General features: G+C 46.4%; 1 protein-coding gene across 3 annotated transcripts in view; it reads right to left on the reverse strand.

The window, feature by feature from the left end:
- PGM2 (phosphoglucomutase 2) overlaps positions 1-7,380 on the reverse strand; it is a 42,803-nt gene extending 35,423 nt beyond the window's left edge. The window contains exons 1-3 of one of the 3 annotated variants that reach the window (XM_053577471.1): positions 7,135-7,380; positions 6,948-7,097; positions 3,045-3,212 (exon numbers count right to left, since the gene is read on the reverse strand). In XM_053577471.1, the coding sequence (XP_053433446.1) occupies positions 3,045-3,212; positions 6,948-7,097; positions 7,135-7,221 (405 nt within the window). In that variant the 5' untranslated portion in view covers positions 7,222-7,380. The remainder of the gene's footprint in view (positions 1-3,044; positions 3,213-6,947; positions 7,098-7,134) is intronic. The other 2 variants (XM_053577470.1, XM_053577472.1) reach the window with 2 other exon arrangements.
- Positions 7,381-15,764: the final 8,384 nt, after the last annotated feature.

Genomic DNA, 15,764 nt, shown 5'->3' on the forward strand with positions numbered 1-15,764 from the left:
ACAAACCAGAACAGAGCGTCCTGTTTCCTATGAGATGTTCTTGAATCACACCTGCCCCCTAAAGCTAACCAGACAAGTCTGGAGGCTCCTTAGGATGAGACCCCACACCTGAAGGTCAGCAGGCAAGCTACCCTGTTTCCCCAAAAATAAGACAGTGTCTTATTTTAAGGTGTGCTCCCAAAGATGCGCTAGGTCTTATTTTCAGGGAATGTCTTATTGTTCCTGTAAGTAGGTCTTATTTTCGGGGTAACGGGGTACCTACATACACCACAGTGAACATCAGAACAGCAAAAGGCGACCAACGTGTCCGCACATCAGCCTTCTGCCAGGGAACACGACTCAAGGTTGTGGTGGAAGCCTGAGTAGTTAGCTGTGGGAATCCTCTTTCCTCTAATTTTGAAGACATGCTAAGATTTTAAAGATGTGCCCGCTGCTCAGATACAACTTTCTTAACTCTTAACATCCCTGTCTCCTATTGTAAGTATCCCAGGATAGACTATGACCACCGTCAGCGTGGTGGGGTTGTGGAGAAAATTATCCCTAGGCGGCAGCTGATTGAACTAGACGATCTTCAATTTTTTGATCATCTTGGTTTTATAGGATTCTTAACTACCACAGGGTCCACTCTCAGAAGACACCAGTTCTTCTAGGGGAGGGGCTGGTGAGATAGGTCCTAAATAGAAATGCATTTCATCATTCTCTGTCAATGGGCAGAGAAGAAAAGTCTCTAAGGCAGTGGTTCTCAACCTTCCTAATGCCGCGACTCTTTCCTAATACAGCTCCTCAGGTTGTGGTGACCCCCAACCCTAAAATTATTTTGGTTGCTACTTCATCACTGTCATTTTGCTACTGTTATGACTCGTAATGTAAATATCTGATATGCAGGATGGTCTTAGGTGACCCCTGTGAAAGGGTCACAACTCGTAGGTTGAGAACCGCTGCTCTAGATTATTATAGAATCCCTTAAAGCACCCTAACAATTGGGCCCAACAGCACGTGAAACCAATTGGATTGTCCACAGATGGCCGCAGCCAAGTATCCCATTCAACATGTTACTCTTGCCACATGACATGATCCTGATGTTTCTCCAGTGAAGAGTGCGTGTCTACATGCCCTGTTCCTTCACTATAAGCCAGACTCACTGACTTACTTTCAACACAGAGAATATGGTAGAAGTGACTTTGTGTGACTTTCAAAGCTAGGTCATAAAAGTCAGTACAGTTTCCACCTGGTACCTCCCCCCTTTCTCTGGAAGCTCCCTTAGAAAACAGCCACCATGAAAACAGCCACCATGCTACAAGGAAGCAGAAGCCACTTGTGGGTGGTCCAGCCCCAGCTGACCACAACCAACAGCCAGTAATAACTGCAGCCAGGTGAATAAGAAAGTGCTGCAGAAAGGAACAGAGGTGAGCTGCCTCACTCAGCTCTCCCCCAATGACAGATTTGTGAGCAAAATAAACGTGGTTGTTGTTTTAAGTCACTATGGTTTGGGTGATTTGTTACAAAGCCCTAGTAACTGAACAGGCTTCCCTTATTCATTCTACTCTAAGCCCTTCCTCCAAAATCTCAGGGAGCCTCTAGGTCAGCGGTTCTCAACCTGTAGGTCGCGACCCACAGGAACTGTATTAAAGGGCTGCAGCCTTAGGAAGGTTGAGAACCAGCGCTGTAGAGTGTATCTCTGGAGAACCCATAAAACCAGTACACTGTCACTCAACCTCAGAAAACGTGCCTTATGCAATGTTTGCCAATGAAAAACTAAAGTCATTCTAAATTGGCATTGCTTTGGTGATGTGCTATATCCAGCTACTAAAAATTAGAGTTGCATGTACTTTTTATGAGACTTCCTTTAGCCAAAGTGGAATAAAGAATACAAACCATTATTTTTGCCCAATCAGCCAGAGTTCTCTTTGTTCTATAAGGCTTTGAAGGGAAATAACAATAAAAGCAATGCTCATGATGGCAAATGCTTACATAGTACTCACTTAGCTCTAAGACCTAGAGGCTAGGTTAATAAAGTCTATTCACCTGGAGTGTAGGTTAATAAGAGTTTGTGGTCAGGAGTTCTTTGGCAACTCTGCTCTCACTGGGTTTTGCTGGAACATGCCTCGCTCTACCTTTTATACTGGGGTGTGCGTGTAAGGCATACGTAATCATTATTAGGCAATTTTTCTAGCCTTTGCTTTCCCAGAACTAAAGTGACACTCATTGTTAATAAGTCTAAGTTGAAGAAATAGGATAATCTGTTCTTGGTGGCAGCTCTTGTTTTGTCAAAGTCCCCATCTCTACTCCTAAAAGATGGTCTAGTCTTTGACTACAAAATTCTCAACTTAAGGCAAGAAAACTCAATAACAGCTTCAACCAATACTGTAAGTTAAAACAGAATCAGGTTTTGGTAATTTTTTTTTAGAGACAAGAGTCTCATTGTCACCCTCAGTAGAGTGCTGTGGCATCACAGCTTACAGCAACCTTCAGCTCGTGGGCTTAGGCGATTCTCTTGCCTCAGCCTCCCGAGTAGCTGGGACTACAGGCGCTTGCCACAATACCTGGCTATTTTTGTTGTTGTCATTGCAGTTTGCTCAGGACTGGGTTTGAACCTGCCACTCTCAGCATATGGGGCCAGCGCCCTACTCACTGAGCCACAGGTGCCGCCCCAGCTTTTGGTAATTTGGACAGTTAAGAAAGCTTTTCAGTGCTTGCATCTACATAACCGTGGCAAAAATTAAATGACCTTAAAAGTCAGTCGACTTAGTTGGTGCAAAAGCTCCATGATAGAGTCTGTTTCAGCCATTCTCATATCCCCAATACCTGGCACATCACAGGCACTCAATCTGGTGAATGAATGAATGGCTGGCTATACAGGTCCTGAAACACAGGCTGCTTCAACCAACTGTGCAAGCCATTCACTTTATGGAGCAAGCGGTGGTGACTCCCTGCACCCAGCCACGCTGATAAGACATGTTCACAATTAAAACAAATTAAGTCTATCAAATACAACAGGACCCAGGGGGATATGTTAAGAGTAACTAGGAATTATGAAACCATACCTGTGTGGTCTGGATGATAGTCAAGTCATTCATACAAGAAATTCCTGGTCCCATAGCAGCTCGAAGGCCTGCTGTCCCAAACTCCATTCGGGCCCCAAAACATTTCTGTAGTTCTTCTTTATTACCTTCTGCTAGGAGACGTTTCACTGACTCCAAAGTTAAAGGATTCTGCAAAACAGAAATGTATAGACTAGATATAGCTAGACAAAGAAGAGAGTGAAACATCTGAAATGTAAAACCCCTGCAGTACTTCTAACCTGTAGAAAGAAAAAAGAGATATAAATGTAGGCTTTTCAATTTTCTAATGCTTTTTGAAATATGATATCTGTTTATTTGACATTAAAATATAAGTCTTATTTTCTTTCCTACTAAGGTAAGCGCTTTTTGAGAAATGGAAATAGAGCTTTTTAACATAGGAGTCTTAACACTCAGAATGGGATTCCAGCCACACTCATCAATTTGCATGCTTGGGTAGATTATCTAGCTTCTAATTCTTGGTTTCCCCCTCTGTAAAATGGGAACAATCTAGATTCCAGGACCTCCCTTACACAGTTTTTAAGGTTTAGGGGGGTCTATATCAAATTAATGTAAAATACTTTTCTCTACCTGGTCCTTTGTTATGATTAAATATTCATTTTCTTCCTTAATAGCCTCATATTTTCCCAGAGAATGATAGATTATACAGTCTATTAATAAATCAAAACTTTACTTTTTATCTGGTCCTAGTGGTACAATCCTAGGACTTTAGGAGGCTGAGGCAGGAGGATTGTTTGAGACCAACCTGGGCAACACAGTCAGACCCTGTCTCCACAAAATAGAAAAATAAGGCAGGTGTGGTGGCCTGCACCTGTAGCCCAGCTACAGGAAACTGAGGCAGAAGGATGGCTTAAAGTTTCAATGAGCTTGAGGCTTCAGTGAACTATGATGACATCACTGCACTCTAGCCTGGACATCAGGACGAGACTTTGCCACAAAAACAAACCCCCAAAAGCCCACCACCTTACTTTTTTAATGTTTTATAATTTGTACAAGCATTCACATGCCCAGTCAACTCTGAATCTTACAATGACACCAAGAAGCAGGCAAATGACACAAACTCCATTTTACAAATGGGGAAGGCTCAGAGACTGAGCAATGGGCTCAAACTTCCTGATAAGCATGACCTAGTGACTTTTCTAGTCTCTAAGTTCCCATACAAACATCCCACTTCTATACAACGCACGGCTATTACAGTAAGTCCCTGAGTTACAAACATCCAACTCACCTACACCTTGTACTTACACACAGAGACTATTACAGGTAATAGGTAGATGTATCTGTTTCAACTTATATACCAATTGGATTTAATAATAAATCTACAGAAACTATCTTGTTCATAACCTGGAGACTGCCTACAATAACTGCTCAAATGGACTCCAACAGGCATCAGTTAAGGTATATATTGCTGTATTTTCCTTGAACAACAATTGCAGAAAATGTTAAGATTGGAGAAAAAATAATGACAATCATTAATTTCCTAAGAGACTTAAATTATGAGTCAGGAGAACAATAGAGTCAGTCTATTCTTATCTTACAGTTATCATCTATTCAATGAACACTCAGGCAAGATGTGGCCACATAATTAAACTTTGAAATGCTATTGCAATAAAACCATGGCTTTTTGGAATTCAGCCCACATTTCCAGATTGTTCCAGGTTCATTAGGGATCCTGTAACCCCCACCTTTTTCTGGTTAAAAGCAATAGGTATTGATCACAGAGCACAAAGTTCTCTGGCAGATGGCCAGGCACCCCCTATGAAGAGTTCAGATCTGGTACCTAAGAGAGGTTCAGTAATACTTGTGGAACCAATAAGAAAATACAGACTCCACTGTTACCCCCAATATTCAGTAACTCCCTTGTTCAGTGTAGATTAGAAAACCCTACTTGGCCTTTGATGTCTATAAAAGACCAAGTAGCCTAGAGGAACAAAGGAACAGAAAGAAGAATAAAGAGTCAAGAGGGAAGAGAGATCAGAATCAGCCTGAAAGTGACCCAAATCAGCAGCAGAGAAAAGGACAGAGGGCACCAGGGGGTGCCCTGCCACCCACAGGGTGATCACATGAGAGCTCTGCAATGCTTTTAGCTCCTGGGAGGTTCACTGGTGGATGAAAAGGACCATGTGCTCCCCACATAGGTGCCTGTCTCACCAAAGAAGAACTGCAGAGAGGAAAGGTCATGAGCAGTGGTAAAAATTAAAAAATAAAAAGGGACAACATCCCCTCATCTTTACCCAGGGAGCTAGCCAGCTACAATCTTTCTATACACGCATGCAAATGGTGTAGATGTGTGTGTGTGCACACGCATGCTTCAAAAGGTAAAAAAAAATTGTTTTTGAGACAAGAGTCTCACTCTGTCACCCTTGAATTGAGTGCCATGGCATCATTATAGCTCACAGCAACTTCAAACTCTTGGGCCCAAGTGAGCCTCATGCCTCAGTTTGCCTCATCTCCTGGAGTAGATGGGAGGGACTACAGGTGACTGCCACAATGTTCAGCGACTTTTTCTATTTGTAGTAGAGATGGGGTCTCACTCTTGCCCAGGCTGGTCTCAAGCCCCTAAGCTCAAGCAATCCACCCACCTCTACCTCCCAGAGTGCTAGGATTACAGGCCACTGCACCCAGCCCACAGGGAAAATTTTATGGAACAAGGCGTTATTAAGGCCGACTTCAAAAGAATTCTGGCTCTACCAGTTCTAAGTTATCAGAAATGGAAACATTTTCCCTTTAATAACCACAAATTTCCAGGAATAGAAAACCCGGCCAAAGAGTTCCTGATAGCATCCTGGAAACGGAATTTCCTGTCATGTCATTTACAGGGGTCAGAAAATAGCAAAATGGCAAATGTTAAATAAAAACAAAGATCCGGCCCCTGCTGGTGGAGACTGCAATCCCTTCATTCATTCAGCAAACTTTTTAGGGACCAAGACAGTAAGCGCACACAGGGCCAGCTCCCTAATTTGCTGGGGCTCAGAGCAAAATGAAAATGGTGACCCTTTGTTCAACAATTAAAAACTTCAAGACAGGATAGGAGAGCATTAATGAAAAGTGGGCCCTGGTAGGAGCACGGTCCCGAGGAACTGCAGGGGTTCCACACTCCGGCTGTCAACCCTGGAGGACATTAAACAAATCTTCAAACAAAGGTTTAGTTTGAGGGTGTGGAGGAGTTGTTTTTACCAGTTACAATAAGAGATAAGAAGGAAAAGAACAAGTTTGGAGAGAATAGCTGGACAAGTAACTTACACTTCAGAGCGGGGGAAGGACTCTCTAAGCCACACCCAAGTTCAGACCCGAAACACGAGTAACAACCAGGAACACGGTCAGCAGAAGGGATGAGGGAGGAACCTTCCGGGAGTTAACAGGGATGAAGGAACCGGTCAGGGAGATGGAGGGGCTCGAGTTAGAGAAGAGAGGGGCAGTGACGCCCCGCGCAGGGTCTCTGAGCCCTTCTCGCTCTAGCATCGGAGTAAGGGAGTAAGGAGGGGAAAGCTACGCTGTGACCAAAGGCTACCTTCTCAGCAAAGTCAGAGACCTAGGGAAGACTGCCGAAGTGGGGCCGACCCGCCTGGGAGCACCGATGTTTGTAATAAAGCCCTCAGGAGGGGTGGACCCAAACGCCGCTCTGCAAAGATCCGAGAGGTAAAACTAGGCGGGACGGAGCGATTCTGGGTCCTTGCGGGCTGCGCAGCCAACCACAGAAGACGAGCCAGCGGTCAGAGTGACCCCACGGCGTGTGCGCCTTAACCAGACAAAGCCGGGAGCCCCGCCGCGCCGAGACCACCGGGCTCGCCCCGCTCTCCGCGCCTGCGGTCTCGGCAGGCAGGGTGCTGGTGTTGTCCCGGGACTTTTCCCGGCCTAACTCCGAACCTGACAGACGCCAGCCGGGCCAGGTGCTCCCAGGCCTCCGCCGCATCCTCGTCCTCCTCGCCCTGCCCGTGGGGCCCGCGCTGGCCGGCAGGGTGGGAGAGCAGCAAAGGAAGGAAGCCACCGCCACCGCCACCGCCACCGCCACCGCCACTGCCACGGCCATCGCAGGAAACGCGGCGCTCGCCACCCGCTCCCGCGCTCCCTGCCTCCCAGCGCCCTTCACCTTGTCCCAGCGCAGCCACCGGGCCGTCTCCTCGTCCAGCCGGGTGTCCATGCCGGAGCTGCCAGCCCGGTGCTGCCACGACCAATTTTAGGAGGAGGCTGGCTCGCCCTTCCGGCCCGCCCGGAGAGGCGGAGGCGAGGGCGGAGAGACGCGCTCGGGGCCAGCCGGATCCCGGAGGAGGGTGACGCCCGCGCGCTGGGCACGCCTCCCTGCAGTTTGCTGGCGCGCCGCTGGCGGTGGAGTGAGGACCGGGAAGGGGTGAGGGCGAGGAAGAGGAAGGGGTGGGGGGCGAGGATGGGGAAGGGGTGGGGGGTGAAGATGGGGAAGGGGTGGGGGGTGAAGACGGGGAAGGGGTGGGGGGCGAGGACCGGGAAGGGGTGGGGGGTGAGGACGGGGAAGGGGTGGGGGGAGAGGATGGGGAAGGGGTGGGGGGTGAGGACCGGGAAGGCGTGGGGGGTGAGGACGGGGAAGGGGTGGGGGGCAAGGACGGGGAAGGGGTGGGGGGTGAGGATGGGGAAGGGGTGGGGGGCGAGGACGGGGAAGGGGTGGGGGGTGAGGATGGGGAAGGGGTGGGGGGTGAGGACCGGGAAGGGGTGGGGGGTGAGGACGGGGAAGGGGTGGGGGGAGAGGATGGGGAAGGGGTGGGGGGTGAGGACCGGGAAGGGGTGGGGGGAGAGGATGGGGAAGGGGTGGGGGGTGAGGACCGGGAAGGGGTGGGGGGTGAGGATGGGGAAGGGGTGGGGGGCGAGGATGGGGAAGGGGTGGGGGTGAGGACGGGGAAGGGGTGATCGGGTAGCTGGGGCCTGAGGAAGCGTTTGCCATCTTCTCTGAGAGGTTCCGAGGTTACCCCATTCAGGAAGCCGCTGTCCCCTGAGCTCCAACTGTGCGCCAGAGACGTGTCAGGTGCTGGGGTCCGAAAACCGGTACATTGAGAGCCTGAAAGTTACGTATTAAGTAGAAACGCACAGCGTCAAGAGGAGCCAAGAAAAAAGCTGCTTGAACAAGAACAAAGTGAGAGAATGCGATGTTCAGACCTGGGAACCTAAGGGAGAATCTGGGGTCAGAACTCCTTGAGGAGGACAGTTTATCTCCGAGGTGGCACTTCCGAGCCCGGGGGAAGGACTGCTTTCCCTTAGGGTGCCAGGTCAATGGCCATCTAGGAAAAAGAAAAAAGAAACTTGGCCCCCATGCCTCACATCACACACAAACATGATTCCAGATTGAATTTGAAAAGTAAAGTGAAACTTGTAGACATTGACATAGAAGTATCATCGTGACCTTGGAAATAAAGAATAGACCCACCCGTGAGCAGGAAAAGGCATGGTCAAGAATCTAAAAAGCCCCCAACTGGAAACAACCCAAATATCCAACGGATCAGTACTGTCTATGGTGCTATAGTCACACCAGTTTGTATAAATAAATACGGTATATTAATATAGCAATGAAAACGCCCTACTGTGGCTCACAACATAATGGATGACTCACAAACATTGAATGAAAAATGTCAGACCTCACCCCCAAAACACCAGAAAAGAAAAACAAAATCAATGGTTCCTAAGCTCCGGGAGGTGGGAGGAAGGGAGGTTGGCTACACAGGGTCCAAGGGAACTTGGGAAGTGATGAAACTGTTCTATATCTCTCTTTTTTGAGACAGTGTCTCACTTGGTTGCCCTGGGTAGAGTGCCGTGGTATCACAGAGATCCTCTTGCCTCTGTTTTTTTCATTTTTAGTAGAGATGGGGGACTGGGATGCTCACTCTTGCTCAGACTGGTCTGGAGCTCCACCTGCCTCGGCCTCCCAGCGTGCTAGGATTACAGGCAAGAGCCGCCCCACCTGGCCTGTATCTTAATTGAGCTGTGGTTGCACAATTCTATGCATTAATTAGAATCCACAGGACTGTATACTATAAATGGCAAAGTTCACCATAAGTTTTATCTCAATCTTTTAAAGTCGAGATTAAAAACTAAAAAGCATGCACAACTAATCCATGGACGTCAGGAGAGCAGTTACCTTTGGGAAGGAGGGAAAATGCCTTCTGGGATTCTGGGATGTTCCATTTCTTGACCTGGGTGGAGATTGCACAGGTGTGTTCTCTTTGTGATATATCAGTCTTATGTGATGTGCATTTTTTCCCATTTCTTCAATTTTAAAAAGAAAATAGCAGGTAATCTATAATCTGTGATATCTGTTTAGGTGTAAAGAGAGAGGCATATTAATCATCTGACTGCAATAGTCAGTACTAATTACAAACTGATTATGCTGACGGGAAAGCCAGGAGATCCCATGACAGCTCAGGGTCACAGAGGCCACCCTAGTCAGGAAGTTTCCCGGAGCACCCGAAGCTTGAGAGAGATGTGAGGAAAGAAGATGTGGTTAACGCTGGAGGAGACAGCTGCAAAATCCTTTTCAGATAGTGTGGTCCATCCCCTAAACCGAAAGGCTGGAGCACAGAGGAGGATGGGCAGCCTTGGGTTCACTACCTGTCAGGTTTTCCCCAGGTCAGCCACTCTTGGGCTGTCTCCTTTCTTTGCACCAGACCAACCTTCTTTTCAGTTACTCCAGGGCAGAAATTGCAGGTCACAGAGAATCAGAGACCATCCAGCTCTCCCTCGCCCTTGTATTCCCTTCTGCCAGTGGAGGAGAAAGAATGGGTAGTGTCTGCAAATACCCAGCAGTTCTCGGCCTCGGAGTTTATATTGGTCCTTCCATGATGGTGGGGGGGAGGTGACTGCAGATGAATCTCAGCTATGGTTCTAAGGTGTGGGGAGTGGAGTGGTAAAGGGTATGTGACACTTTGTATTTTATTAGAAATTGTGGGGCGGCGCCTGTGGCTCAGTCGTTAAGGTGCCGGCCCCATATACCGAGGGTGGCGGGTTCAAACCCGGCCCTGGCTGAACTGCAACCAAAAAATAGCTGGACGTTGTGGCGGGCGCCTGTAGTCCCAGCTACTCGGGAGGCTGAGGCAAGAGAATCGCTTAGGCCCAGGAGTTGGAGGTTGCTGTGAGCTGTGTGATGCCACGGCACTCTATCGAGGGCCATAAAGTGAGACTCTGTCTTCACAAAAAAAAAAAATTGTGGGCCCAGGATGACATCCAATCAGAACCGTTTTAACACCAAGGAGCAGATTTCTGAATATTGCTTTATAGAAACAACTATGTTATGTCTGACATAGATAATGTTAGGTGATGCTTATTGAAAGCAAGTATGATTTTTTAAGCAGAAAAGAACTTTTAAGAAGGAAATTGCCAAATTGTAAATGGATTCTCCTCCCTTATGGAGGAGGATGCCAAGATCTGAGGTGTTGTGCTGAGAACAAAGCACAATAGTTACACTATATTACTCCCTTCTGCTTCCTGCGTGAAGCAGACAATTGTGTTAGGGCCTTTTCTACTCACCGGACACTTTCCCAGATGTCCTGTATCTAAAATGCTGACACTGATGCTACAGGGACCCGAAGCTGCGGATTTCCTGCATATGACCCCAGTTATCATTTCATGTCTGTGGACGCCCACATGGAATAGTAGAAGATTTCAGAGAACAACCTCGACCTTCTTGTTGTACAGGTGACAAAAAGGAGACTGAAAATGGAAGAGTTTTTTTCCGAGACACATAGCTGGTTAATGACAAAGCCAGGATTCTCCTCTGGGTCTCTGGACTTCCTAATTCAATGATCATTCCCTCTCCTGTTCCATTCAGCCCATTCTACACATGTCCATTTCAAAGAAAGTTCCATGAACTCCAGTAACCTGTCTCCACGTGATAAGAGCAGGCTCTTGATGAAAAACAAATATTAACTTGCCCGACATAGATAACATTAGGGGATGCTTAAAATAACTTCATTTCATTGTGCGGGCTCCCCTGCTGCCCAGGAACTCCCACACGTGGGCGTCCCAGTTTCCTTGGAAGGCTTCCCAGTGTCCCCAAATACCCAGTCAGCAATTTGATCAGTTTCTTTGTATCCTGCCAAAAATAGTCCTAAAACTTTTTGGGGGAAACTTTTAAATATTTACTGAAATCGATCCCCAGGTAACCGTCACGCAGCTCAGCAGTGATCCATCCATGGCCAGACTTATGTCATCCACTCACATCCATCCCTCCTGTAGCAGTTTGAAGAAGATTCTGGACACCATATCATTTCACCTATGTTTTGGCCTGCATCGCTGAAACCTAAGGACACTTTTAAAATAACCACAAAACCATTATCTCACCTAAAACTTTTTTTTTTTTTTTGAAACAGAGTTTCACTTTCTTTGTTGCCCTCAGTAGAGTGCTATAGCATCGTAGCTCACAGCAACCTCAAACTCTTGGGCTCATACGATCTTTTTGCCCTAGCCTCCCCAGGAGCTGGGATGACAAGTGCCTGCCACAACACCAGCTGTTTTTAGAGAGGGGGCCTTGCTCTAGCTCAGGCTGGTCTTGAATTCCTGAGTTCAGTCAATCCACCTGCTTCAGCCTCCCAGAGTGCCGGGATTAGAGGCCTGAGCTGCCGTGCCTAGCACTCACCTAAAACTTTAAAAAGTGAATAACTCATGAATATCACTAAATGTTCATTTAGTGCTCTAATTTCCATATATCTGTCATGTCTTTTTTTTTTTTCTTACGGTTGGCTTAAATAAGAAACCAAATAATCTTCCCATTGGTTGAAAAGTCTTTTAGGTCTGTTTTAATCTATAGGCGGAACAATTTCTTTGCAATTTATTTGTCGAAGAAGCTAGGTTGTACGTCCTGTAGAGTTTCTTAGTCTGGGTTTTGCTGATTTTGCCTTTGGTGTTCTGCTCTCTCCTCTCTTTTCTGTCAGCTCATTTCTTTCTAATTTTCTCTTTCTGATCTCTCCCTCACTGGACTCTGACTTCCTGAAGGGCAGGAATGGCGTCTTATTTATCTTTGCTTACCCAGACCCTAGCACTGTAAATGGATAAAGAAATGAATAAAATCAGGTGGCTGTTGATTCTTCCCTCCTGTGGGGTCAGGTGGCCTGGGACTGGGTCTAGACTTTGCTCTTTATTTGCTAGGTGCCCTGGGAAAGTCACTGAACCTTGGCCTTGCTTTCTTGGTTCAAAAAAAGAGGAACTAGTAGTATCCAACTCATGAAGGGATGTGGGATTTAAATGAGAAAATACCTGTAGAACGCTTAGCATGGGGCCAGACATGGAGGAAGTGCTCAATAAATGAGTAAATAAATGAATACGTAGCTAGAATTATGGAAACCCAACTGGCTTGGCATTCTGCATTAGTCAGGATAGGCCAAGCTAAAGTATTAATAATAAATTAGTCACTAAATTCCAGGACTTCATGAAACTAACTTTTTTTCTTGTTCACCTAACATGTCCAGAGTGGTCAATGGACGCTACACACCACACACTCAGGCATCAAAGGTTCCATCTGTGGCTCCCCCATCTTTGTATGTAGCTACTGCAGTCACCATGGAAGGAGAAGAGAGAAGCATGGGGGTTACACAATGGCTCTTAAATGCTTCTGCCGGGAAGTGGCACACATCACTCTGGTCACATTTCTTTCTTTCTTTTTTTTTTTTTGCAGTTTTTGGCCAGGGCTGGGTTTGAACCCACCACCTCCGGCTTATGGGGCTGGCGCCCTACTTTGTTGAGCCACAGGTGCTGCCCTCTGATCACATTTCATTAGCCAGAACTCATCACATAAGCCCACTTACCAGAAATGGTGATGGGAAATATAGAATACCCATGTGCTCAGGAAGGAGAAGAGAATTGAACAGACACGAGCCCTTGTGGCACAAGCATACATCCTACACTGCCTATTTTTAAAGGTCAGGATGGTTCCTGGTATCAATAGTTCTGGTATATTTCTAACAAGTAAGGAGTAATTCCTAGTCAATTCAATTGTTAGTTGAAATTAGAACTACCACCTGATAAAACAGTCTGTTTTATCTCCTCCAGATAATAGAGTGACCCTTTTCTTTCTTTCTTTTTTTTTTTTTTTTGAGACAGGGTCTCACATTGTTGCCCTGGGTAGAGGGCCGGGGTGTCACAGCTCACAGTAATCTCAAGCTCTTGGGTTTAAGTGATTCTCTTGCCTTAGCCTTCCAAGTCACTGGGACTACAGGTACCTACCACAACGCACAGCTATTTTTAGAGACAAGGTCTCACTCTAGCTCAGGCTGGTCTTGAACTCATGAAATCAGGCAATCCATTTGCCTTGGCCTCTCAGAGTGCTAGGATTACAGATGTGAGCCACCATGCCCAGCCAGAGTGACTTTTTCAGTAATTTTCAACAATGGCTGCATGTAACATTGGGCTCCCAAAATTCCTAAAAGTTTAATGGCAAGCTCTCGTGAACTAGCACGAATTGTTGTCAACACACCATTGACTGTCCTGTTCGCCAAATCTAAAATGAAATTTCTACTACCCTCTTCTACCTTATTTTTTTTTTCAAAGTGTTTATCTCTACTTGCCATGATATAAAGTTGATTTGGGGGGAGGAGGATGACCAAGTCTCACTCTGTCAGACTAGAGTGCAATGGTGTCATCATAGCTCATTGAGACCTCAAACTCTTAGGTTCAAGCAATCCTCCTACTTCAGCCCCCCAAACAGCTGGGACTATAGGCGTGCACCACCAGACCTGGCTAATATTTTCCATTTTTAGTAGAGACTGGTCTCGCTCTTGCTCAGGCTGATCGGGAACTCCTGGCCTTAAGGAGTTCCATTCACCTTAGCCTCCCAAAATGCTAGATTATAGACATGAGACACCATGCCTAGCCAAATTTGCTCTTTGAAAACATTGCTAATCTTTTCTGTGAAAAAAGAGCACCTAGAATAGTGCTTGGTTCATAATAGATGTTAAATAGCTATTTTATAGGGCGGTGCCTGTGGCTCAAGGAGTAGGGCACTGGCCCCATATGCCAGAGGCCTTTTCTCTAAAACAAACTAACCTATCTCAATTTAACAAGGAAAAATTGGCTGGGCTCAGTGGCTCATGCCTGTAATCCCAGCACTCTGGGAGGCCAAGGCAGGTGGATTGCTTGAGCTCACGAGTTCAAGACCAGCCTGAGCAAAAGTGAACCCCCCCCCACCCGTCTCTACTAAAAATAGAAAAAAAAAAACTGAGGCAAGAGGATCGCTTGAGCCTGAGTTGGAGGTTGCTGTGAACTATGATGCCACGGGCATTCTACCCAGGTTGATAGCTTGAGACTCCGTTTAAAAAAAAAAAAGCCCGGCACCCGTAGCACAATGGTTATGGCGCCAGCCACATGCACTGAGGGTGGTGGGTTGGAACCTGGCCTGGGCCAGCTAAACAACAATGACAACTGCAACAAAAAAATAGCCAGGCATTGTGTCAGGTGCCTGTAGTTCCAGCTACTTGGGAGGCTGAGGCAAGAGAATCACTTAAGCCCAAGAGTTAGAGGTTGCTGTGAGCTGTGACGCCACAGCACTCTACCAAGGGTGACATAGTGAAACTCTGTCTCTAAAACAAAAAAGCAAGGAAAAATTAACTGTTTATCACCACTCTTCAGTGGGGCTGATGACAGAATGAGTAAATAATGTGCAATAGATTTTAGCAATGTTCTCATCGCTGGCCATAAACTCGAAGTACACCAACAGCAAATGTTCCGCGGACCAGCTGGAGTTTAATGGTCTTTCTCAGTGAAAATATAAAATATCAATTAGTTATACCTATTTTTATTAAATTCGTCAAATTGTCTTGCTTTCTTTCATTATTCATTTTAGTAATTTTTTGCACTTAAGTTACCACTTGGCCTTCTGATCAGGAGCAATTTAATACCAGGGCTGGTTTGAGCTTCCTGCCTCCGGCTTCCTCCTTTCTCCTCTCTTTTTCCTCCTGAGTTATCTAGCACTCCCTACCCCACCCCACCCCTGCCTGTCACAGCTAGATCTCAGGGCAGGAGTCATTCATTCTCATTAGGAGATTGGTGTCCTGTTCAGCCTCTATCTCCTTTTGCCTGAGGCATTAGGGTAACTGACCAGAAGCTAAAGAGCTGGTGACCTGGGGGAAGCGCTGTCACTGAGCTGCTATGTGCCTGGGTCAGACAGATCCCCTGCCCATCGAGCCCTCTGAGATTTGTGTTTGAAAACTTCAATATCCTCTAAAGGGTTAGGACTCTGAATAGTCATTCCAGCTTGCACTAAAAAATGCATTTCTACAAAGAGTTGAACTTAAGAGACTTAGCAGGAAGGGAAAGGTGTTTGTTGTTGGTTGGTTTTTTTCTGAGCTCTACGTAATTTCTGATGTTTCTAAAACATCACTGTTTTGGCAACTGAATATTCAGCCTGGTGTTTTAAGTCAGAACTCAGAGAACTGAGTGTGTCTGTCGGGCAGCCACTGGGAAATTACTGTGTTCCAAATGAAATTGCCTGGTAAACTGTGTTGTTTTTTTTTTTAAATTGAGACAGAGCCTCACTATTTGACCTCAGTAGAGTACGGTGGTGTCACAATTCACAGCAAGCTCAAACTCAGGCTTAAGCAATGCTCTTGCCTCAGCCTCCCAAGTAGCTGGGACTATAGGCACCCACCACAATTCCCGGCTATTTTTTTTTCAATGTAATTATCATTGTGTTGTTTTTCTTTTTCTTTTTCTTTTTTTTTTTTTTTGAAACAGAAT

This window comes from Nycticebus coucang, chromosome 23 (genome assembly GCF_027406575.1).
Source record: "Nycticebus coucang isolate mNycCou1 chromosome 23, mNycCou1.pri, whole genome shotgun sequence".
In the NCBI taxonomy this organism is placed as follows: domain Eukaryota; kingdom Metazoa; phylum Chordata; class Mammalia; order Primates; family Lorisidae; genus Nycticebus; species Nycticebus coucang.